Source organism: Echeneis naucrates, chromosome 13 (genome assembly GCF_900963305.1).
Source record: "Echeneis naucrates chromosome 13, fEcheNa1.1, whole genome shotgun sequence".
Lineage (NCBI taxonomy): Eukaryota > Metazoa > Chordata > Actinopteri > Carangiformes > Echeneidae > Echeneis > Echeneis naucrates.
Window position 1 is genome coordinate 12,231,622 of NC_042523.1, and position 24,761 is coordinate 12,256,382.

The 24,761-nt window shown below is 41.1% G+C and overlaps 1 protein-coding gene across 7 annotated transcripts in view; it reads right to left on the reverse strand.

Annotated features, from left to right (window-relative positions):
- Positions 1 to 19,131, reverse strand: part of cux1b (cut-like homeobox 1b) — a 57,484-nt gene extending 38,353 nt beyond the window's left edge. For 5 of the 7 annotated variants that reach the window (XM_029516656.1, XM_029516658.1, XM_029516655.1 and 2 more), the window contains exons 1-2: positions 19,004 to 19,106; positions 1,784 to 1,894 (exon numbers count right to left, since the gene is read on the reverse strand). In XM_029516656.1, coding sequence (XP_029372516.1) covers positions 1,784 to 1,894; positions 19,004 to 19,066 — 174 coding nt within the window. In that variant the 5' untranslated portion in view covers positions 19,067 to 19,106. Of the gene's footprint in view, positions 1 to 1,783; positions 1,895 to 19,003 lie in introns of all 7 variants that reach the window. The other 2 variants (XM_029516653.1, XM_029516657.1) reach the window with 2 other exon arrangements.
- Positions 19,132 to 24,761: the final 5,630 nt, after the last annotated feature.

Here is a 24,761-nt window from a genome sequence, read left to right on the forward strand (position 1 = left end):
CACGCACGCACGCACGCACGCACACGCGCGCACACACACACACACACACACACACACACACACAAAGTTGTTTTACTACCACTGCCTCTGGCTAGCAATCTCTGGGACATTTTACAACCATTCCCACCCTTGCCTTTATAAAAGTGTAGTACAGGAGTCTTGACTAACTAAAAGGAAATTAAGAAATAGATGAATAATTCAAAAAACTTTGGAGGCACCGTGAGAGGTGGTCTTAAAAAATTTCAAGTGTGTCAGTCCTAATGAATTATGAAAACTTTGTTTTCACGCTGCATTTCTTTGCACTACTTTCAAAATGCTACAAAAGCTTGCGTTGTTGTGTGTGCATGTGCGTGCGTACATGTTATTATGCAGACCATGAGTGCAGTTCACGCCAAGTACAGCTCAGCAGACTAGACACAGTCAACGTGGGCTGGTCTCCTAGTTGTTGAATAATGGATAAGAGACGGACTCCCGTTCAGCCTAATGCAGTCTGATCTGATGTGACTGTGATCTCCGCTGACTGGTGTGGACCACAGAGAGCTCACAGCCTGCTCTATAGGCCAGTCTATCTCTCACACACACTCACGCACGCACACACACGCGCGCACACACACACGCACGCACGACCAGGGCATTTTTAATCAAGCGCAAACCATCACGTTATGAACCTGCCTATTTGGTAGGCAGCCTGGATGCTTATACACTTCCAAACGGCAGGAGTTTTAGTGCTGATTCCTATTGAGCCCGTTACAGCCCTGTAATGAATCCTGTCGCTCGTCTGGCCTGGCTCAGATTCCTCCTCCACATACCAGGGAGATGCCAGGGGCCACACAGACGCCAGAGGAGCCTTCCTAAATCACAGCCTTGTTACACTGATGAATGTGTGTGTCCTGTTCTGTGATCTAGGCTATCTGCCTCTGTGTGTTTGTGTGTGCGCCTCTGCGTCTGCATGTTTTCTTTGTGCGTTTTCTCTCTGCCTATTTCTGTGATTCTACACCTCTGTGTCTGTTTTGCTTCCCTGTGTGTGCTGCTGGTTATGTGATTATACTTGAAAATGAGATTAGAGATGAATGTCCAGGATAAAGTGAAATTAGCGTCTTTTGTCTGCAGGTACAGTTTCCTCTGGTGTATATTCCTCGCCCTAGTTGGGCTATATGCTGAAGTCAATAGTCACAGTGCTCATCCTGTGTTAACTATAATAGGTCTACTGTCAACTCCGCTGAGAGTTGACGATTTTCTATCCACTGTCTACGCCATTCATGCATTATTCATCATACCATCAATAATTCACCATGGTGACATTACCAATAATAACACAACAATACTTTGTTTTCACTGTGTGGTTTAAAATGCGTTGCCTTGGTAACAGAGATGAAACAAATATTCTCAGGAGGAGTGATGGGAACACAGGAACAGGACAGAATTCCCTCCTGATCCCACTTAGTAGTGTTGTCACACTCTCTTTCTCTCTCTCTCCCCATCTTCCTCCTGCTCACATAGACACTCACACACTGTCTGCGTACATAAAAAACTAGGTCAGATAATACAAACTCCTGAGGGGTTTTCTGTTTTGTCTCTTTAGGATTTCAGGGAAACTAATGGAGAGACTATTTTTGGGAGCCAAGCCCGCATCTCTGCACCGTCCACTTCTCCCCTGCTTTCTCAGTAAATAATCATGGCTGCAGTGATGAGGAGGAGAACAGACACAGAGAACACTGTCGTATTGTCAAAGAACTGCAGAAATATATGCACGTTTGTGTGTTGATGTATCGGATTTTCTCACCTCTGGTGTGTTCTTCTTGAACTCACGGCTCAGGTCAATTAGTTTCTTCCTGGACTGTTCACTCTCATCCTGTCTATTGGCAAGCTGTGTGGCGGTGGCATCTAATTCTTTCTGCAAAGCAAACAGATAATTTTATTTTAGATTTCTAAAATGACAGCAGTGCATTTCATATTATTATAATCAGCATTGTTACCACACAGGCTGGGAAGAAGAAGAAGAAGAAGAAGGAAAAAAAAAACCCAACAACAAACCCACAACACTCTCCTTGACTAATCTGGTGAACTGCAGACTATCTGGCCCACCTCAGTTGAACTTGACCAGTATTCTGCAGCAACACAGACAGAGCAGAACTACACCAGTGTCCCTGCCAAGGAAGACCCATGTGCACCAGTCCTTTTATCTGCTACCAGTACAAGCAATATGTGAGCCATTCAGCTTGTCAGTCAATCAGTTATGGCTGCGTAGCACACAACGACTGTAACAACAGATTACAACAAAAGCAGTTCACAACAATTATTGACTGTGTGCACCAGACGACCCGTCCCCCAACCACAACCACAGCACAATTATCAACACCAGTGTTGTCAAGTCTGAGGCATGGCTTGCCTTTATCCACATTCATTTTGCATTGTTATTAATAGCTATTTATGGGACTAGTTCCAGATGATGGGCCAAGTGCTGACATTAACAAGACATTCAGGCCTTGTAAAGATTGTATCTCTTTCTGCTGAGTGTGTAAGCGTTGCTGGATTATGTTTCTGTTGGATTCTTGCCCTCTGTCATGCTCACTCCTCTTTTTCTTCCCTCATTTTTCCATACTCTCTACAGATCATCCACTCACTCATTCAACTAGCATTTCCTTCTCCTCCATTTAAATGTCTCTCTTCTCCCTTTACTCCGCCTCCCCCTTTTCTTCTCCTCCCCCATTCACCTCCTGTGAGGCCGCCCACCCCTGAGAGTGATTAAACGCTGCTGAAGGGCCGTTATGCTAACTAACACACTAATCATTTAATACACACATTACCACAGGGGCCCTTGTGGCTCAGTCTGCTGACAAGGTCCCAAAACACACGCGCGCACACATGCCCACCCCTTGAACACACTCAAGAAAATACAACCCTCTAAAGAAATGGTGTGATCAAGTACTAATTAGGAGATTTTTCTCCCATCAGCGATAAATTAAATTCCCTGACCAGCCGTGATCTCATTTTATCCACAAACCATAAAAAATATATAACAACTCGGTCGTCTGTCCACTACAATGATTGTAAGCATAGGATGTTTGGAAGAGAGAGCGAGAGAGAAAAAAAAACTGCTCACTTGCTTACATGCCATCTTGCTCTCACTGCCCACGGAGCAGTTGATGTAGCAGCCTGTCTGCCCATGGCCATGAAGCAGCTGCACTATCTGTTAGTGAATTCGAGCGTACGCAGAAGCTTGTGCAATGCTTGATGAAAGGAGGAACCTAATAAATTTTAATCATGTTAAATTAATTGTCAAAAAATGAATGCTCTAGTTCATGAATGGAGGTGTAATTATTATATTGGTAAAGATTAGCTACAGAACAAGAACACAGGACCCAGTTGGTTCAAGATATTAACATCAAATTGGCAGATATTAATCACAATATGATGCATGAGGCCTGAAGGCTTACTTTTCTGGGCAGTGGAGCCACCCCCCAAATCATTTAAATATAATATCTCAGAGTGGAACACTTGAGTTTTAAAGCGTGATCTGGATGCAAATGGCATAAACAGCAACTAGGATAAATGGAACTATATCCCCAAACTAAAGTGATAATGCCGTTAATCGTCCACGCTGAGTCTTTAAACACTAGGAATACATTTTGGAAATTGAGAATCTCCCTCTGAGAGTGCATAACGTAACTCACTGCAAAAGTAAAATACTGAGGATAACTGTAAAAGTAAGGGCCCATATGTTACACACCTCAGGACACAATTAAGCAGTTCAACGTTAAGAAAAAGTTTGCTTATTAGTACATTAAAAATACATATAGTGAAATGAAGCACATTTTGCATTACAGTATTTGCACCACCTTAAACTCTAAAATACAGACTTTCACACCATATATATTTTTAACTCTTTTTTCAACTAAGAATTTATAGAAATAAGGGTAAAATATTCACATAAAATCACATAGCATATGAAATGTCCAGCCTGAAATAACTACACTCTTCCAATAAAACGTCCCTCAATGCTCTTCAATATGCCTCCCAGTGAACATAAATCTGAATATACGAGTTTTAAACTGAAGAGATTTCTTTAAAAATTATTGATATAAATGCATTAATCACCTTTTTTTATAAGAAACACTGAAATATCTTGCCCTCCACTAGGGTTCTGCTCTAAGAGGTCACGTGCCAAACCTTGACGCCCTTGATTGAGTCCAATCCCTTTTCAATACCCTGCACATCTCCCAATGTGTTACCAAATCCCTGTTCTGGAAAAAAATCTCACTGCTGAGCTAAATAAACACATCACATATAAAAGAGGATTGATTCAATGCCAAGTGGGCAAGTAATTATGGGCATGGTCTCAGTTTAGAAAAGAAAAAGAAAAAAAAAAAAAAAAAAAGGACCCTCAGACCCATTCAGGTTTTGACTATGCAGCAAACACTCTGCCCACATCAGCAGACCTAGGCAGACTTTACACTCATCTTGCTGATAGAGCGTAACATCCCAAAGAGCTTGATTTCTACTGCCTGCCTCTGTTCACACACACACACACACACACACACACACACAAGCGTTACTAACTGTTTAGAGGCCAATACAAGTCTGGTTTTAAGCCATACATTATTAGGACACAATAAGATACTAAAATATAACTGGAATACTAAACAAACATGCCTCCGTTTGCACTGCTGACTTCTGTGTTTGTATATTGTGGGTTCTTAACAAAATAAAACTTAACCAAACTATGGTCGGCTAACATGATACAAAGTTGCAAACTTAAGCTGAAGACGTCCTTTTTTTCCTTATAATAGTGTTCTTTGTTTCAACAAAATAAAAATGCTGATGCACAAAACATGTTTTTCACACAAGCCTTCTTTTTACACAACACAAAATTTAGTTTCCATGTTCATACATGTATTGTAAAACTGACTCCTGTTTTCTGTTGAGAGTTGTCACACTAATATGACACTGTAAAAAATTGTCAATATTAATTTGTACATTTTCAGGATAACCATCCAAACTGACTCGAGGCTCTGAGCATCCTGTTGGTCCAGCCACATGATCCCTGCTAACACTTTTATATTATTGTTATGACTAAAGCAAGATAATGACTGCAATGTTAACATCCATCATCATCCCTCTCAAGTCATCGACAGTTAAGACAAATGGCAAGACCGAATTGGAGACAGCATCATGTTTTTTAACAAATAAATCAGGAGTACAAATACAGCCACCGAATACTGAGACATATATCAAAAATAGATGTTCAAGTTGTGTCACATAATTTAAATAACATTTCTTCTTGTGAGTCATCTGTCCCAGGCTTTTTTGGCTCTCACACACAAGAAACATGTCAATTTCACTTATTTGTGGATTAATCAATCCTCAGGAATACCAGAGGGGTTCACGGGGAAAAACATTAAGCAAGTCTGCCCTGCAGGGGTTCAAGCAATCTGGCCAACCATTGGGATTTTCTGTCTATCATATTTGACATAAATAATTGGTCTTGTGCTAGTCTGATGAATCATGTAAATTAATATGTTTGTAAAACAGCCAAGACAAGTAAGAAAACGGTTAAAGGGGGTCTATGTTTTACATGATAAGACTGATGTAATGATGACAAATATAATTTACGAGGACAACCAAGATGCATGAAAAACTGTGTTTGAGCTTTCAGGCACAGTCTCTTAGGTAGACACTTTCAGGCTGTCCTTGGCATGACTTTGTGATCTCTTACTTCTCAAAACTGAAAAAAGTTTAATTTACCAGGGAATTAATTCATTTAAGTATGTACATTAGCTCCAGCACTATTTTCAAATCTAGCTACGGCTGGTTAGGACTGCACTGTCTAGTTTAAGACAGGATGGAATATGGTGTGTGCAGGGGAGCATTAAGTGGGCTGTAATGTCTGTGTGATTGCTGTAACAGCTCTGCTTGGCTTGGCTGGACTGGCCCACAGCAGCAGTCCCTGTCCTGGTTCATTTGGTCGTCTGGTCAGCTGTAAAGACGATTGGAACAGATTGCCAACAGTCCCTAGAGAGACTTCAACACCGACTTGGCCAAGAATCCTCTCGCACACTGCTCCACACGCGTGTGCTCTCACATGAATGCACTCACAGGCCGATGCAGTAACTTGGGGAGCCCAGTCTTTCCACATTCTTTTGAACTCTGTTTCAAAAGAGGAAGTCTGCTAACATGTTCCCCTGCAAATGTTGGCATGGTGAGCTGTGTTTGTAGCTAAGAGGGGAGGCCAGGCCAAACAGAAATAAGTATCTCTCTGTCCCTCCACTATGGTAATAACAACAATCACTGATAACTGTCATGGGTAAACAAATCCTATTACCACTGGCCATCAGACCCAAGGTGTATGTGTGTGTTTTAATCTCGACTAATGAAATTCCTTCCACTCGTCTGCAGGCAGAGAGAGGCCTTCTATCTGACTAATTCGCTCTAATTACTCTAATGAGCCACAGGTGATGATACAGTGAGACTGATTAATTAAATGGGAGGCACCAATCAGCCATGTCTGATTATGCCAATCATATCGACTACAGACTAAATGAGATAACAGGAGACAGACGCACTTTAATTGAGGCATCAAAACTTCGTGGATTCCTTTGTGCCCTCACGCTCCGACGATGCCGAGACAGATAGGCTGGTGGAATGACAACAAAGTTATTGTTATGTACACAGTATGAAGTCAATCTGCAGCTGCTGCCTGTACTGCCACGGTGACCAGGAGCGCACACCAAGGAGCGAGCACCACACAAAGATTTGATTCAGATTTCATTCCCAGTAGAATAATTGGGACTGCTACTGTGAGAAACACTTTGTTTACACCTCGTCTGTAGCCACACACACACACGCGCACACACACACACACACACACACACAGGCCAAGTAGTCTGCCTCTACTCCTTTAGTCCAAACATAACGTACGTTAACTGCTACACATTTGGCACATTATGCACATTAATCTAATGGGAGTACCACAACTCAATTCACGCCAGGCATGGAACGATTTACACAACAATACATTCACTTTGACTCTATATCACTAACACCATATTAGTCACACTACAGAAAAGGATAATATTTTACAACAAGCCTTTCTGTGTTCATTACAAAGTGAGAAGCATTTTACAGCCTCTGTGCTTGGCAACGCAACACAGATGTTTAAGAGATGAAGTTTTCTGTCCTGCCAGTGTAGTCGCTAATCTTTCCTTTTATCTCTGACATGTCTAAGGCTGTTATGTGGTTATGATAGTAAACAGTAAAGGCGTCTGGAAAGATGTCTTATCTGAAATCTACGAGTCCTATCTTTCAAACTCCCCCTCCATATTCTCTCAGTGTTCCAACTCCAATGTGGCTCACTGTTCTGTATGCCAAACCTACTGTGTGGGGGTGGAGTCGTGGGGTAGCGGCTCAGTCAGGAGCAACAGCTACGCTTGCTACAACGACATGGTACATGATCACACATCACAGGCACACCCCCTCAAAACACAGCATAACAGCAGCACAGATAAGAGAGTACAAATCCGGCGGCTTGTCTGCCTTCCTACCTTTGACATAGCAGGGTACAGAACTTTAAATGTGCCAGCAGACGCCGTTTTCACTAACCACGCAGAGTTTGAAGGCACAAGTCATATCCTCCTGAATCTCGTATTCTTTTCCTCTCACCCATTGGAGGCAACGCTCAAAAGTTTGCTTTACCACAAACAAACACAATAGTTTCACTGTGACAACTGAGGTCTGAACACTTTTAGTGTGTTTGTGCAACTGTGTGCGTGTGTGTCAGAACAGTTGGAGGCGGGGGTCAACCTACCACTCTCCACAGTATAACAAGATGCTTGTGGTCCCTGAGCGTTTTGCTCCTTTTTTTGAACACAGATCCATATCTTCCAAAAGCACAGGAGCTGTCAAGACTCACCTCACTGACGCTGACGCAAGCCTGGATCAAAAACAGCCTTTTTACACCGCATCCTCGTACGTATTGATCCATGTTTCTCTGCCGAGAGACTAGTTGTTGTTTTATCTCCCCAACATCCAAGCCTTTACTCTCGTGAAGCTTGCTGAGAGCTAGTCATTATTTTGCCTGACCTATTGTCTGACAAAGGGCTTCAGAGGCCAGGCCTGAGCCTAAACACAAATGTAATGAGACTAAGATGGTTTCTGGCATGGAGGAAGTGCAGTCTCATTTTGCAGAGTTCGAATTTAGCTAGAGGCCTGTGTCACAAAGGGTGAGTGGTGTGGAGAGTGCAATGGGAGGAGAGGGGTATGGTGATATGCTAGGGTGTAATGCATTGGTGAAAGGGCAAGATTTTTCATCCCTGCGTTTACAGGGTGGAACGGCTAGGATATTGAGATCTGAGATAGGATCAGAGGGTAGTGAGCTGTTTCAGCTACGATAAAGGCCACGCATTACAAACAGAGCAAAGATAGAGAGCGAGAAAGAGAGAGAGTATCACACCTCTCATCCCTGAATTAATGCCACCATTCTGCCAGGAAGCTATTCTGTGCCAGTGAGAAGGGATTGGGGAGGGGATGAGTGCACAGATATGAACAAAAAAAAAAAAAAGGTAGCTGCAATCATAGAGAGGGGTGATGGGGATTAATCAAGTCTGGAAGAAGAGGGGCCCTCGAAGCCCCATGGTAAATATACGAGGTTATGGCCCAAGGAGTCAAGGAAGCAAGTGACGTCACCACTAGTAAGTTACATGACATCAAATACACAGACAAATAACCATAGGTGGACAATGACAGGGTCACGGCTGCAGCCTCACAATGCCGTAATGTTGAAGCCATTCACTCATCTTCCAACGCTCATATATTTAGCCTATGACCCCCCTAGGCAACAGAGCGGTGTTCAAACTTGCTCTAATTTACTTGAGATTTTTATCTGTTCTCAATTCATTAAGCTCTTTGATGTGTTGTAATTCACACAGACTGCATTTAACGATGGCTTCATGCTCCTGGCACAGTTACAGGACACTGACAAAGATGTGCATCACCCTCATGTGCCTCTGGTACATTAAATTCCTGCTCTGCATGATGTCCCTTTTCCACATTTTAATTTAGCCTGGTCTACCTATAGTATCCAGTAATTTTCTAGACGCCTGATGATGACACATCAGCATGAGTTGTACCACAGCCCATAAAAACAGCTGCTGACATCTATACATAAATTAAAAACGTATATCAAAATGCTCCATTAGGTTTGATGCATCTGTACTCTTTAATGTGTCCACCCCATGCTGTCAGTATTTTTTAGCATGGCCTAACCATCTGACTGAGTTTGACACCACGGTCTATACAATCAACGTCAACAGAGCATGTCCTGGGGCTAAGTCTTACTCAGCCCTTATGACTAAGAGTTTTCTGCTCTGCTTGCACGACTTTTGAGAGGAAAAGGCAGAGAAGCACAGTGAGAAGGATAGAATGAGCATAGCTAATCCTTACAGTAATGACAGAATAATTAGCTTGCGTTAGGCTAAGTAATGGGTTGTAATTATATCATTTATTCAATGTTGAGTGAATGTGATATAATGCCCGCACAATGAACGAAGAGCAATTGAGCTTGGTGGGGAAGTAGGATGGAGCATGTGTAAGAGCTCAGGCTCTTTCTATTGATTGATCCAAACATCAAACAAACCACTAGAGTAATGGGGGGAGTGAAGGACAGCTAAAAGCTATTTGGAGCCTTCACTGCATAAAAGACTTGACCTGTTCCATACAGCCTACATATCAAAACCATCAAACAGCAATCAATAGACCAAAGCGGTCAACTCAACAAACCGTCACCCTACTAAAACATCAAACCCCCGGCCCAAACGTCAGATGATAGGCTACACTCAGCTTATCCATTACCATCAGATAAAGAGGAGATAAAACACAGAGCCTAATCCTTTCATGTGTCGTGACAGCCACAGCAGCCTCCAAGGCATTCCTTCAGTCTGGCTCTCAAATAGTTTTATGGCGGAAGGCAGCCATTCAGTCAGCCAGCCAGGCAGTCAGGGCTGTTCTGGTCTGTTTGTCTTATTTCACAGTTTACACGCTGTTTTATAGGTAGTTATTATGGTCACCATGGTGATGCCATACGCTTTTATGGTCTTTTGGTCTGAGGGCAGAGAGTAATAAATGAAAAAACACACACACATGAAAACAAAGACTCACAAAACACACTCCTGCTGTGGAAAGGTCTCCTGTCCCTCCCTTCCTCCCTCCCTCCCTCACTCTTTATCAGTCTCGCCAAATGCCTATCTCCCTACTTTCTGCTTCATGTGAAACATGGATAGGGTAACGCAGAACTGTCCCCTCTCATTCCACATCTGGAGCTGATCAGAGGGCCTCCTGGAAGTTGAGGCCTCCAGGCCTATTAATAACCATACCGCTGAACTCAGGGTCAGACAGCAGTCAGCGGATGAGCCTCTGTCTACTAAACACATAGTCCCTTCCCCCCCTTCCTCAAGAGGGCAACTCTCACTTTTAAAAATGAGCTTCAAAACTTTTGCAGTGAAAAACCATTGCTTTTAAACTAAGGGAAAGAGAAACTAACAAAAGAAAAAAACAGTATGAAAGTTTGGGCTTCACATTTGGTCATCCCTTAAAAATTAAACAAATATATAAGCATTGGGAACATTCTTGTTGTGAAACAATTTTCTCCCTTCAGTTGTTTCTTTTTTTCTTCTTTCCATGTCCCAACAAGTTCAAGTTCAAGGAGGCTAGACCTGTTAAAGACAAGACAGATGGTGAAGTCATCATAAGTGAGCTCTAAAGGTTAGGCCAGTCAGACAGCCCAGGTCATACTGAGGTCTGCAGGGTCAGACCACCCCTGAACCCTGGCTCCAGTCTGACAGCTGCTTGGGTCAAAGGTCAGGGAGATGTTAGGGTGCTGTCTGAGGAAGTTCAATGAATTTAACAGATACAGGACTGCATCATTTGTATTGATTTTCCCATGTTTCCATAGACAATGCCACAGACCTGCCTAAAGTATTCGACTTTCAATTTTACATTAGGCAAAGCCTGAGTAGTAATAATAGCAATGTGCTATTAGTTAGCTCTCTTCAATCTGATTCCCAGTACTATTAAGATTGTTACGGCAAGTGTTACAATGACTTCAGCTCACTAAGCTTAAATGGGAGAGCCTTTACACAATTATTCCTCAAAAACGTAAAATACAAATCAACACTTTCCAAGTTAGTCTAATTGTGCAAGGTTTGACCAACCTCTGATATAAAACTAAACCCAGTGAAGGCCCAGAACAATTTGTTAAGCTTAACCCACCCCCACCCAATGCACACATACACGCACCTGTGAATACAGGGTAGTTGAATCATCATAATTGGTGGTAGTTTTCTGCTGAGCCCAGCCAACAGTCTGTGTTATTTTTAGAGGGCTGACACAGAAGCAGGCCGTCCATTTACTCTGTGAGCTGGCAGCAAGACCATCACAGCTTTGGTTGCTTTTAAACTACCAAAACGGGAATAAATTCAAAATAAACACTGCAAAGGTGTGGACACTAACAGAAATGAAGTTAACTCAAATTTAGGGCCATTATAATTCCATTACTTTAACATTAGGCTCCTTATAACACAAGGAAGTGTGTATGAAAATGCCAAATCCACATAGAGCGACCACTGGGTGAACAAAGGCCAGGCAATCAATAAAGGTCTCAGCCTGATCTAACATGTGTAAACTGGTTTTACCTTGTCATTAAAACCACATTCACATCACTCCTCATTTAGCTGTGAGGATAAATGCTAAAATCTACAGGATAAAGAAATGAGAAATAACATCTACTACATTAACACTATGAGTGAATATGACATTTTCTTGAGATTTGTTTACACTATTTAATGAATAACAATGTGAAAGTTTGTTTTACTTGTTATTTAGGGAAAGAACAAAGGGCTTTTCCAAATGATATAATGATACTAAGAATGAACTGTTCATCCCTGTTCTATCATAATAGAATTTAAGCGAAGGAAGCATGTAGAGTTTGAAATCTCAAACACGAGACACTAAGTACAATACAAAAGCGAGTGAAAAAGAACAAAGTAACAGAAATTGGAGTGAGGCTATTCCCATCTCACGTGACTGATGTGTTGAGTCCGAAGGCCAGCTATGGATCCAGCAACTGAAGAAACTGATTGACATTGAAAATTACACAGAGTGAGCTATTAGCAGATAGAAAGCTATATCATAATTCAATCCCTACACCATCATAGTGCACCAATATCATGATTCAATACCAAGAACCATTAGCTTGCAGCACACCAATATCATAATTCAATCCTGAGGCCATCAGCCGTTGCCAATATCATAATTCAATACTTGGACCATTAGGACACACCAATAGGCCTATTAGAATTCAATACCTTTTGGTCAATGATCTAACTGGACACTGATACTAAAGTCATGGGTTGACATAGGATAAGGCCTGCACATAAGGATCCTCCGGCCTTATTTAGCTCAGACGCCTTGATAACAGTGAGATAAACAACACTAAAATTAGGTAGGGCAAGTGGTTCACCAATAGCTTGGCTACTGCGGATGCTGAAGGCCATGGAGTATTTATTGCAGAAACAAATTTCAGCAGGCTTATGCAGAGGGACACGTTTGTGGAACAAAATAAAGCACTGCATTAGCTTCAAACTCAGTAGAGCACTCAGCCAAACTTGTCAAATAAATTTCGAACACTGGCCCCCAGTGTGTGACCGTCTGCAGTTGGTCTAAATTATCACATTGTGGTAGGTTGTGGAAATAGAACTCTGTTTCGTTTTCAGGTCCATTGCCTCTGTTTATATTTCTATGTTAACATCTTGTTTAACTCCTCAAAATACTGCAGAGCTCATCCATGCTAGTCTTGTTGGGTCATCAGAAATCTGCACCTTAACAACAGATCAAAATGGTTCGAAGCACTCAGATTTCCTCGGCTGCTTTAACTCAATTTTTCAACAAATTTGTCATTACTCAAATTTATTCTTAACACACATTTCTTCAGTTTCCTCACTCAACTCTCACCCCCATGTACTGCATGTGTAAAATCACTCTAGAGAATGGAAAATGCAGAAAAGAATAATGTATTGCAGAAAAACAGAATAAATGACTCAAATGACAGACAATGAGCAACTATTTTTACAATCAATTAACTGTTTGAGTAATTCTTTCTAGTAAAACTGCCAAGCTGTCACTGGTTCCAGCCTCCAGCATGTGACAATTTCCTGTCTTTTATAAGATTGTAGCTATCTAGTATCTTTTCCATTTTTGAGTGGAGAAAACCACAACATGCCTCACAAAATCCTAGTGGGACGTTTTCATTACTTGCTGAAAATGCAAAGTGCTGATAATTAATCAAAAAAATATTCATCATCAAAAATAAAATAATCTGCTGCAGTCCTGAAGAAGTTATGTCTGAAATTTTGTTTAAATTATCTGTCACTAAAATATCTCTGAAATGAACAACAGGTGTAGACACTTTTTAATAGACAGTTGGCATAAATAAACATCACCTTCATGGAGGTGAGCTGGATCAAAATACAGGGTGCACAACCAAATGGGCAAAAAAGCACTAGAGAAGAGTGTGCGAAATGGTTGTTGAGCTGCACGAATGAGACTACCAGTTAACTATGGGCAAGAACAGCCACCACCACCACCCCCCCCCCCCCCCTTGGGAATACAAGATTTGTTTACTGAAAATGTCCGGCTTAATTTTACAAGGTGAACACTAGACAATACAAGAATACATCAGCCTTGGGAGCAGAGTTTCAAGTGTGTGCTTGATTTTCAAATAAAGTGGGAAGCGTCCTCACACTTACAAGTGGAACCAGCCAGTCTATCCTAAAGTGAGCCTAAAGAGAAGTGTCCAGTCACTGAAGTCCATGCTCTCTGCTGGAATACAGAGCAGCAGAATAATGGATGCTTGTGTCATGAGATACGGTGAAACTCTATGATGCTGTAGGTGAGAGAGACTCCAAGTGGGTCTGTAAATAATGCCTGCCTCTTGAAAATAGGTCTCTGGAAACTGCCCCCTGCACTCTTGTTGCTGGTAGTTGGGTGTTTGCGTATTATATGGTAGGAAACATGAAAACAATATATCAGGACTTCTGAGTGATTATCAAGCAGCTCACGTGTACATTTCCATCGTATATTGATGCAGAATGCATTTTTCTGGATAGAACATTAACAAAAGAGCTGCTTTAGGATAGTTTTTAAACACTTGGGTTCAAGCTCTCGATTTCCAACAGGTAAAAGCATAACAAACAATGTAGCCAGTAGGGCTCCAACTGCACAGTTCACACGTTAATCAACTTTAATTTAAGTGTGGATTGAGCAGGCCAAGACATAAAATACTTGAAAAACATACTGTCACACCCCTAAAAGACATTTTATTATTTCTTTCAGGCTATAAACTAAAAGTTAAGCAGAATGCACCTACTTTGGTCATTTGACATTTACAGAAATAAATGTTCTAAAAACACCATAAAACAATAATTTTTTTTGGGGGGGGTGTAAAAAACAAACAGATCAAGCTGTTCATAAAAGAATACCACAGGTTTGATATCATACATGCTCCTGAATGAAAACTATAAGGCAATTCATTTTCTCCTAAGCTCTACCTGCTGCAAGAAAAAATTGAGGTACAACTGTACATGATAAAAATCTATACTTGAGTGTCACATTAAAAACTATGAAAATTTACACTTTAATTAAATGCAAAGCAATAGTAACTTGACATCAAGTTTACAAAGCCTCCATGTTTTCCACCTTTTTCAGCTGGTTTCCTAGAAAAAGAAATATTACAACATATCAAGGTGAAAGCAGGAAATGTTTTAACTAAAGCCAGGTCATAGGTTTTAGGCCACTTTGTCTCACTGATGTACACAACTGGCCTCTGGAGGAACACTGTTCTTGAGTTTAGCTCACAGCAAAACTGTCTTTGAGGTGTCACTTGACCCAGTTCTATCAGGCTTATTTAGAATATATTCGCTGCATATACTGCATAAAAGTATTTTCAATTCATTAAGGAAAAATGCTCAAAAACATTTTTTGGAGTAACCGCCTTCTAATTTTACTTAGCATTATGACCAGGGCCACTAATTAATTATGATTTAATTATTCCACTTTATATCCAAATACATTTATCTTATATTATCACCTAGACCATCTTAAAATGTTGAAGTGTAATGCAACAAAATGAAATGTTTCAGTATCAATCTATAATAAAAACTGTGGAAACGCAAACATGATATTTTTAAATCATAGGTGGAAACTTCCACACCTTCAACTTTAATAAGGAAACATGGCTGTCACACACTTCTGCAGTAAGCATGAATTAACAGTTTTTTAGACTTGTGTTAAGTGCTTTTTATCGATTGTTCAAACATCAGATGACATGGGTGAAAATTTATTTTTCCAGGAAAGCAGAAAAATTGTTTAAGAGAGTATTAAGATTATCCTGGCAAATAATATATTTACTTTTCATATTAAATCAGATAAACTGAGTCTGGGTTAGACACTTCACAAAGCGGAAGGAGGGGGAAGAAACTGAGCCCAAGAGTGACGTACACTAAATTGCTGAGGAGTTTGGGGAGTATGGGCCTCTGCTGAGAATGAGCCACTGATAAGGTAAAGACTTTTTTTTTTTTTTTTTTCTAGTTTTCTGAAAGCTGCACATTCTTCTCAGTTGTACAGAGGTTATCCTTCCTAAGGATACACTTTAACCTCTTAGAAAGTAGGAAGAGAGAGCCCCAACCAAAGGCAGAGGGCAGACCAAAGACCTGACATGCACTCATCCCGCTCTCTGACTCATGCTTAGTTGCTCACCACCCACCAACACACAGTGAAACCTCAGTCCCAATGCCAGGTTTTGTCACTGGGCAGAGAACCGGTTGGCTACAGTAAAAGCATGACGTGATGCCCCTTCCTCTATGCTCCCCCAGCCTGTGCAGCAACAGAGGGGTAAAAATATCCCACCAGTGAGTTCAGACAACCAGCTCATAAATTAACACTAAAACTCCTGTAGACAACAGCGGGCCAGTCGCTGAGAGATTTAAACCACTCAGGTTGCCGCTGACCACAGCTCTGGGATCATCTTACAAAACCCTTTTCCTAAATTTACCCATTAGGAGGTGGCGAAAAAGAACGAGCTCTAGATCGGTTTTCATCTAAGTCACTATTAAGCTGTCCGATAACATAGTGAACTATTTTTCAAAATGGCTCTAGGGGGCTTTGTTCCAGGAAATGTTATGAGGTGAGATATAGGCTATTAGGCCTAAATTGGGAATTGTGTATAACAGAAAGGTCTGTTCTTAATTTTCTGAGCTTACCAAAAAAAATTATTAAGTGTAGGTTGAAGCTCAACTATTCACTCGTATCTTATTAAGGTTTGCCAGTAATGAAGCGCAACTTCTCATCACTCTTAAGTAGAAACACAATGTTCCAGCAAACTGCTAGACTGGGTTAAAAAGAAGGGAGAGAGAGAAAAAAAAAAAAAAACAGGGGAGAAGAGTGATGATCCCTTCGAAAGAAACTCAACTCTGTAATGGACGAACAGGGATTACAGACGTTAAAACCTCCTCCATCTGTAATTCACTGTCACCCTGCCATCATTTCTGAATCACTGATCCATTTTGCAAGTGTGCGAGACCTTGCTAAAAGCATCACTGTTGCACCCATTTGTGTTTGTAGTGGTGGTGGTGGTGGGGGGGGGGATCATGCAGAGAAGACAAGTTAACAGCTCACTGTGCTGTTTCAAAGCACTCTCTGTCCTGTAACAACCACCTAGCTAGTTTCTCACACAGGGAATAGGACACACTGATCAAATAGGATTTTAATGAACATCAGCAGTTGGAGCCTGAGGAATAGACGCTATGATGGCTTAAAGCTACTGACATCTAGGTTGGGTTGGATTTTCATCATCAAAAGAAACAAAAAAGAGAAAACATTCCTTTGCTGGTGTCTCTTACAAAGGCAAAGCAGACTGCGAATGCAAGTGTATAGTGATCACTTTCCATTCGATCGCCAGGAAAAAGCAAATGAGAAAGAAATTGGCTGACAAGGCTTTGTGTAGACCATGATCATATCATACTAACCCCACATTATCCTCAAAAAACAGATAAGAAAAGAGGTTCTCCTCTGAAGGCTTTCCGCTAGGAGCCTCTCAGTGGGAGGGAGAGTAAATAAGATGTCATCAATAATAGACAGCGAATGTTTTGAGCAGTTCTGCGCACATGAACACACACGTGCACGCACACACGCGCACACACCAGCCCCGACTGATTCCTATCCTGCAGACAGGCCTGCCAACCGCCAGCCTTTTTGCACACGCTCAGATTCACTGTCCTGACTAATCGCTTGTGATAGGGGCCTTTGCCATAATTACCCAAGGCCTTATCACAAACTTATGCGATGCATTTTTCATGTCCTGGCTGCTGGCAATGCCTTCACTGTCAGTGCTGGCAGTCAATCTCGAAAAAGACTGATCTCAAACAAATTCACACACACTCACCAGTTCAAACAGGGCGAAATGGGTGAAAAGAGGGTGAAGGGCCAGTGAAGAGAGGGGAGAGAAAAAAAATTAAAAAGGAGGGGAGGGGATGGTGAGGGAGAGAAAGATTGGAGGGGGTAGCGGGGTGGAGGGCAGGAAGGGGGTGGGAGATAGATAGTGCAGGAAAGAAAAGAGAAACCAGTCTCAATTTTTTTTTTTTTTTTTACATAATGCATGTACAAGGGGGCACAAGTAGGAGGACCAAACAGGATCAAATAAATAGGAGAAGTGAAGCCTTGATGATGTGGCATAAGTGCAACACAAAGCCCGCTGGGAAGACTTGTTCACTGTCCTTTTGTCTAACCAGTCATAGGGGCATCATGACCTAAATAAAAGTTTAAATCCCAAGCCTGAGAGCGATTTACAAAATAATGTATGAACAATCGGGCTAGCCTACATAATGCAATCTTATGTTAATGACGACGACGACTGAGCTACTAATATTCATAAATTGTGATTTGAAATTCAGCAATGCACGTTAAATGCCAGGGGAAAACACAACAGTGCCATTGTCTACATGTCTTGTGATAGGTCAAACAGGCTCTAATATACACAGGCTATATTCACACACGCTGAATAGGCCCAATATTTCCCTCATATCCTTTACTGTGACATGGATCTCCTCCACGCACGCCGAGATTAGTGGTGTGCGTGAGGCTGGGACATTTCTGGAGTTCATCACAACCAACAAGGTCATGATCGCTCGTATTTCTACTATTATTGTATGTAACTGCATCGCGTCAACAAACACTGTCCCGTCCCGTCCACTTCCACAGACGTGGCAGCGTCTGTAAAAACCTCTCTGTGTATAATTGCCGTCAGGAGGAAACCGAGGAGGAAAAAAAAAAAAAAAAGATCGGCCGAGTTGATCAACCACAATCGCGGAGACGACTTCAACATAAACTGCTTTAAAGCCGCTAACGGACGAGGCCACTAATGTTTCCAATCGCTTTTGATCCAAACTTAAATTTGAGAGTGAAAAGCAGAAAAGAAACACGAGCAAAAAGCGCTGTTGTGTGTCTGAGCTGCCCGTCTGAACGGTTGGTGTCACCACAGCGCCACCGTATAATGAGTCGCACTTATTTTTTCCCCCAAATTATCCAACCTTACAGCGGCTAAACCGTCGGGCTAACTACGGCTACTCGCTCCGGTAAAAGTTGAAGAACACGCAATAAAGATAGCGAAGCGAAAGCTTTCCGCCGGAGCCCCGCCGTGTTGTTTTTATTTCGGCGCATCCCCGCGGCGTCGCCCCGGCTTGCCCAGTTGCAGTGTCCGATCGATGGTGAATTGAACAAAGAGGATCAATTTCTGATCAGCGAGAGAGCCACTTTCATCAATGTGAGGAAGAGGTCTTGAATTCTCTTCCGAAACACCTACGAGACGGTTACCGAAAAAAACACCAAACGCGGCCGCCGACAGAGGCGAGGCGGCCGCGGCGGATGGAGGGGAGACGGTTTGAGCAGAGGTTGAACTGACCTGTAGTTGTTGTAAGTCAAAGCGCTTCCAATATTGAAACATCGATCCTGCATTGGCCGCCATCTTGAGACATATTGAGACAGGAATGAGATGCTGATAGAGAGCGCGGGGGTTGGAGTTCAGTGGAGAGGACCGGGCGGTCGGAACACCCGGACCGGATCACTCCCACCGCTCACCCCCGCAGCAGCTGCTTGACGGATCGGAGTCACCTCACAGGCGTGTTGCCTTAATAACGCCATTATAATTGCTTAAATAGCATTTTATCAACACTGATATTACAGGTAAATAACCGAACTGGCATTAAATTACTCTTAATTTTACCACATTGAAACGAACGCAATTGTAAGCAGTAGGTAAAAATACGTCTGCTATTCCAGCTCGGTTTGTTGTTATTCGTGGTGGATAGCAAAGATCACACAAAAATAATGCCAGGAGGCTACTTGGAAGCCATATCTGGAAAAAAAAAAAAAAAAAAAAGATCTCACCAGGGTAGTGTTCAGGACCAACATTTCCTTTGAGCTGTGAGACTATGCAGAACCGTAATGTAACGTTTAATTATTTATAAGATCAAAAAATGATTGCTCCTACAAATTCTCAGCGGCAGTCAGATTTGGAAATAAAAAGTCATTTAGTAAAAAAAAAAAAAAAAACATTTCCAAACAAACACAAGTTAAATTTGTGAGTAATTAATCTTTTTATCTTGGTCTTCTTTTCAGTGAACCAAATAAATAAAACCGAGACAACGTAATACATACAAACTTAAAACCAAACCTAATTACAGAATTACTGTTGTTGAAAATAGAATTCAGGGTATCTGACAACATTACAACATAAAACACAGGTTAGTCAGCACAATCATTTGATTTTCTTGGGGGGGGGGGGGCATACAGGTTGGATTTAGTGTACACACATATTCAACAAAGCAGGGTTTGAGAGGACCTGCTGAACTTGGCCAGTTGAAAAACTGGTAAAAGATGGAGTGAACTTACAGTTGGCACAACGTACCTACAGTTTTCTTAGTTATTTGATTAAAATAGCAGTCTTCTCCTTCAGGACATTCCTTTGCTATGAAGATATGGAGATATTAATCAGATTAATTAAATCAAATCAGATTGTTGTGTATTAACTAACTCAAGCCATTGCTGCAGCAGGGCAGCCCAGTGGTTAGAGCGTCAATGTGCATACATATCTTTTGCTGAAATGACCTTGAGCAAAGCACTGAACCCTGGGTACTCCTAACGTGTCACTGCTGCTGGCCACGACCTCTGACCCCTCAGTGTATGGATGTGCCTCAGAGGAATATGCAAAGAATTTCTAATTACATCGTATGTTTGGAGTGCCCTACATTCCTGTGCCAACCGTTATACCTCTTTCACCTTAACGCTCATCTTGCCTCAGTCTAGCCTGCTCTGCCGACAAGCTGCTCAGGTTTATCAAGGCAACACATCTGCTGTGCACATTGTTTTCATTTTTAGCACTTTCTGGCTCTCCAAATTTGACTTGTTGAGTATGTCGTGAGGCCTGACCATGTGGAAAATCCATGCCTGCAATCACACTTTGGGTTTGTTTTTTTCTTAAGGCTAAAATGTACATTTTTGTATCAACTCAGCCTTTGCTAAAAATATTTAATGGATTTATTTTCTTTCTCTAATCATTTCCATTGCTTTACAGCCATTGTACTTTAATTACTTTCACTAAAAATACACAAGAATTTGCCTTAGATAATGACGCCTCTTTGGCTTCATTCATCTGAATACAAAGGTGGCCATTTTTGTGCTTTGAATTAGCTTTTTACTTCATTACTTGATTTGATTTGAAACTGTGTGTTTCCCTTCTACCACAGCATGAATGGCGCTCAGTGATCAGCTGATATGTAACCTAAATAGCTTTGCCGTATTTTATACTTCATTTATGTACATAATATAGTGAATTAAAGACTTTAGCCTAGTCACATGCTTTTAATAAAGTGTACTGAATCATGATTGACAATGTCCATAATATAAATGACCAGAACTACTTTGAAAGATTGTTATGAATAAAGACTTAAGAGCAGCATGATTCATATTAGCTTTAACATCAGTCACTTAACAGAAGGGGCAATTGATCTGCACTGACTCATAGTATATAATGAATGCTCTGCTCAAAAGGCGTGTTCACTTTGTAGGAAAAAAATTCCATATTTGAACTGATGAATCCTGTGTTTAATCTTCTCATTTCTTCCTCTTTCCACTATGTTAATGAGTGTTTTCTTGGCTTGGCCTGCATGACTTGTGATGGTACCTATTATTAAGCCAAACCAGAAATACAGGTCTGAGGTAATCCACACAGGCTTTGTTGCTCTGCAGTGTGTCCATTATGGATTGTTTGTATAGTGATCTCTTACTGTCACACAAAGAAAAAAACATAACAAAAAGAGTCAAAATGTGTTGTTATCACTTTTATTGAACTATAACTTTAAGTACACATACTCAAGAATATTTTTAATGTTAGTTAGTCACTTGATGTCACCTAAATGTTGTAGTATAGATGTATGATCCATGTATCATCATATAATGACTGATACAAAAACAAAGCATTTTCTCTTCGGTGAAAACATTAAATCTGTCCCTTTCTATAACTAATGATAATTTACCTGAACATGATCGTGCAGATAGAGTTTTGACTCTTCGTCCTTAAGTTTTTGTTTTTGTCAAGCTCTATCAATTAATTGTTTTATATATATACTGTAGATTCTCCATGTTATGGTGCATAAGTGACTTGTTTGAGATCATAATCTAATATAGTGAAATTATTTAGTTGCAAACTTTTTTGTGAACATTGTGAATAATTTGATTTTGTGCTGTCAAGCGCTCTTCTGAAACTCTGCTTTTCAACTTGCTGCATCTCCATAAGGATTTGACTGAAGCTTCACTAGGCTCTGGATTACTTTGAAGCAGCAGGGGGTACAAAGTGTAAGACGGAACAAGTAAGAGTCTGAGCTATCAATCCACCTACAAATTATCATGCTCCTGCTCCAGAAGCTCATCCACGTCTGGCATGAATGACTTGTGTGGGGTTTTTTTTCCCTCACTTGGCTTTTTATTGCTCTATTTGGTGTAAAATTAAAGAGAAGAAAAAAGAGCTCAAAGTTTTCATGACAGGGACAGCAGCAAAAACATGTTTGGGCTAACAAATTCACGCTCATCAGTGTATGTGCTCTATATCTGCTTTGAGTTTAAATGCTGAGAAATAAACACATTCTTTGTGTCAGTGTCATTTACAAAACTAGATCTTATTGTTCAACAGAGCTACAGGGTGAAGAATAAAACAGCCTTCCCTGTAGCTTTCCCACTTTTCTCTGTTTATGTCCCGTTTCCTCCTGCTCATTGCCTCTGCCTGTAAGGTGCTTTTAGCGGGCCTTGTGTGGCCGGGTTAGAGATGGATGTGTGGCCTTTGGGAGCTACAGGCAGGGAGCAACACTGATCATGTCAGACAGGCTGGGGAGGCTGTATAAGATCATCATCACCCAACAGTGGAGTGAATCGCTGCAGTGGCACTTTCACACAACCTCTGACCTCTGGTGTAACCTTTAAGGTCATGATCAAGGTCAGGGGTCAGCGAGGGCCTCTGTGATCAGCGAACTTGCTGGCCCCTTCTGCTTCTAACTCCTCTTTTTCTCTGCATCTCTTTCCCTTCATCCCCCCCCATCTTTTTTCTCTTTCCCTCATATTCAATCTGTTTCTCTATATCTCACACTCCCCTTTACCAGCGAGGACCAATTGAGACATCCCATCCCCTGGGAGTGCAAAAAGGAAAGCAAGAAAAAATCAATAGGGAGGATGAGTGAAGACCTGGGGGTCCTATCAAAAACCAAACGCTTCTCTCTGTGCTAGTTTTATTCACACACCCATAAAAACATACATAGTGGTGCTACTTTTCAGACACATACGTTAAAAAAAGGGGCAGTTGTGTGTATATCATCAGTTTTAACGCAAACCAATACAGTGGTACAACCAAAGATGGCTTCCATGACCTGACAAGCTTTTTTTTTGCCTGTTTTCTATCTTCCTATCTGTGTTGCATGCCTCTACACATGTTTCCTGTTGCTACAGTGACGGCTGAAAAGACAAAGGCATAATAGCAAACCCTCCGTGGAGATTCAAGGTCTGCAACAATTAATGAAAGAGTTTGATAGCAAAAAGTTGTTTTCTTGCAGGAAAGAAGAGAGAAAACGAAGCAAAAATAAATGCCAAGCTTTGTGTATCACCGTGGCTGTAATTTGAGCTGTGCAAAATGTCAGTGTATCACCAATCACTTCAACTTTAATTATAGCACATTTCCAGGACATTTGCATACTTCTGAGCTGCATAATAAGGGATTAAAATAAACAACACCAGACTGAAAGGAGATAAACAAAACTCCCATGTGTCATCTCCTGACCTCAGCCATCTCTGTCATTTGTGAGGAAAGACATACATGTGCGTATAATGTTGAGCCTCACCATGTATCTATAACTTATGAGTTGCTGCATTTCTTCCGAACACAGGATAACCCCAGGCAGGACATTAAATGATCGGCTGAAAATAGAACTGTTCAGATGAAAGGAAGGATAAATAATGCAGAAAGAATACAAAACCTCTTATGGGAATAACTTGTCACAGGCACACGTGCATGCGCACACACATACGTGCACACACAGACAGACACACACACACTTTTTTTTTTTTTTCTTTTGCTCCACAGTGAAGAAAAGTGAATGGATGTAACAGGAAGGAGGAGGACCCAGTGGAGAGGACACACATGCTTTTTGCTTCATCTCCACCCACTCCTCCTCGTCTGCCTTTTTTTTCCCACTCACACTCAGCCTTCATGACATACCGTGTGTCTGTGAGGAGAAATAATATTGTCCCAGTCACGGTGTGTTTTTCCTGCCCACCAGAGCTCAGACACAACACACAGAGCAGGATTTCCTACCTCGTCCTCTCATCATATTTTCATGACTTTTAATAAAAATCCTACCACATGATGACAACATTCTGGCCAGCAGATCTTTTCTCAGTCTGTGTGCCGCTATCAGACGCCCCGTCGTTTTTTCTTAGTTACATCATTAAATTAAAACTGTGAGTCATTTATTAACATTTCTGGTTGGGGGCTGTTGCAATGCTGGGTCATATTTAATACATAAAAGATTCAAGATAAACCTTTTCAAAGTCTCTTTGCTGCATGCTTAATTTTCATCTGAAATGTTTATTCATTGGGCAGATTAAGCATGCATGTCTGGAGATAAATCCCAGTGTCACAACACTTCACAAACCCCGAAGGATGCTTTTCAGACAGCTTTGTGCTTGAGTATGGAGACGCCTGGTGGTGAAAGACCTGCTAGCATTTTATTTGAGGGTTCATGGGGGAATTGGTATTATTATGTTGACATTGATTGAAAAAAATAAAAAAATGCATAAATCAACCCGTGACATCTGAGGAGTAATTTTTAAGATTGACAAGTCAGAATCTTCTAACTTTGAATTGCTTAAATTGGAATCTAATATTGCTAATTCTCCAAACCCATAGACTTATTGTACACTGACTGAATTGGCAGTGTGAGAATTTATTTTGGAAGAAATTAAAGTATTCTGTTAAATCAGCTCGAGAATCTTTCAAAGTATTTGAGCAAAGCTGAATTAATGACTTTATTTTAGAGTAGAAGTTTATGTTTGAATCATTAGACCTGTTTTCATTAATTCAATCAATGTAAAACTTGAGACTAGTTTCTTTTCACAGC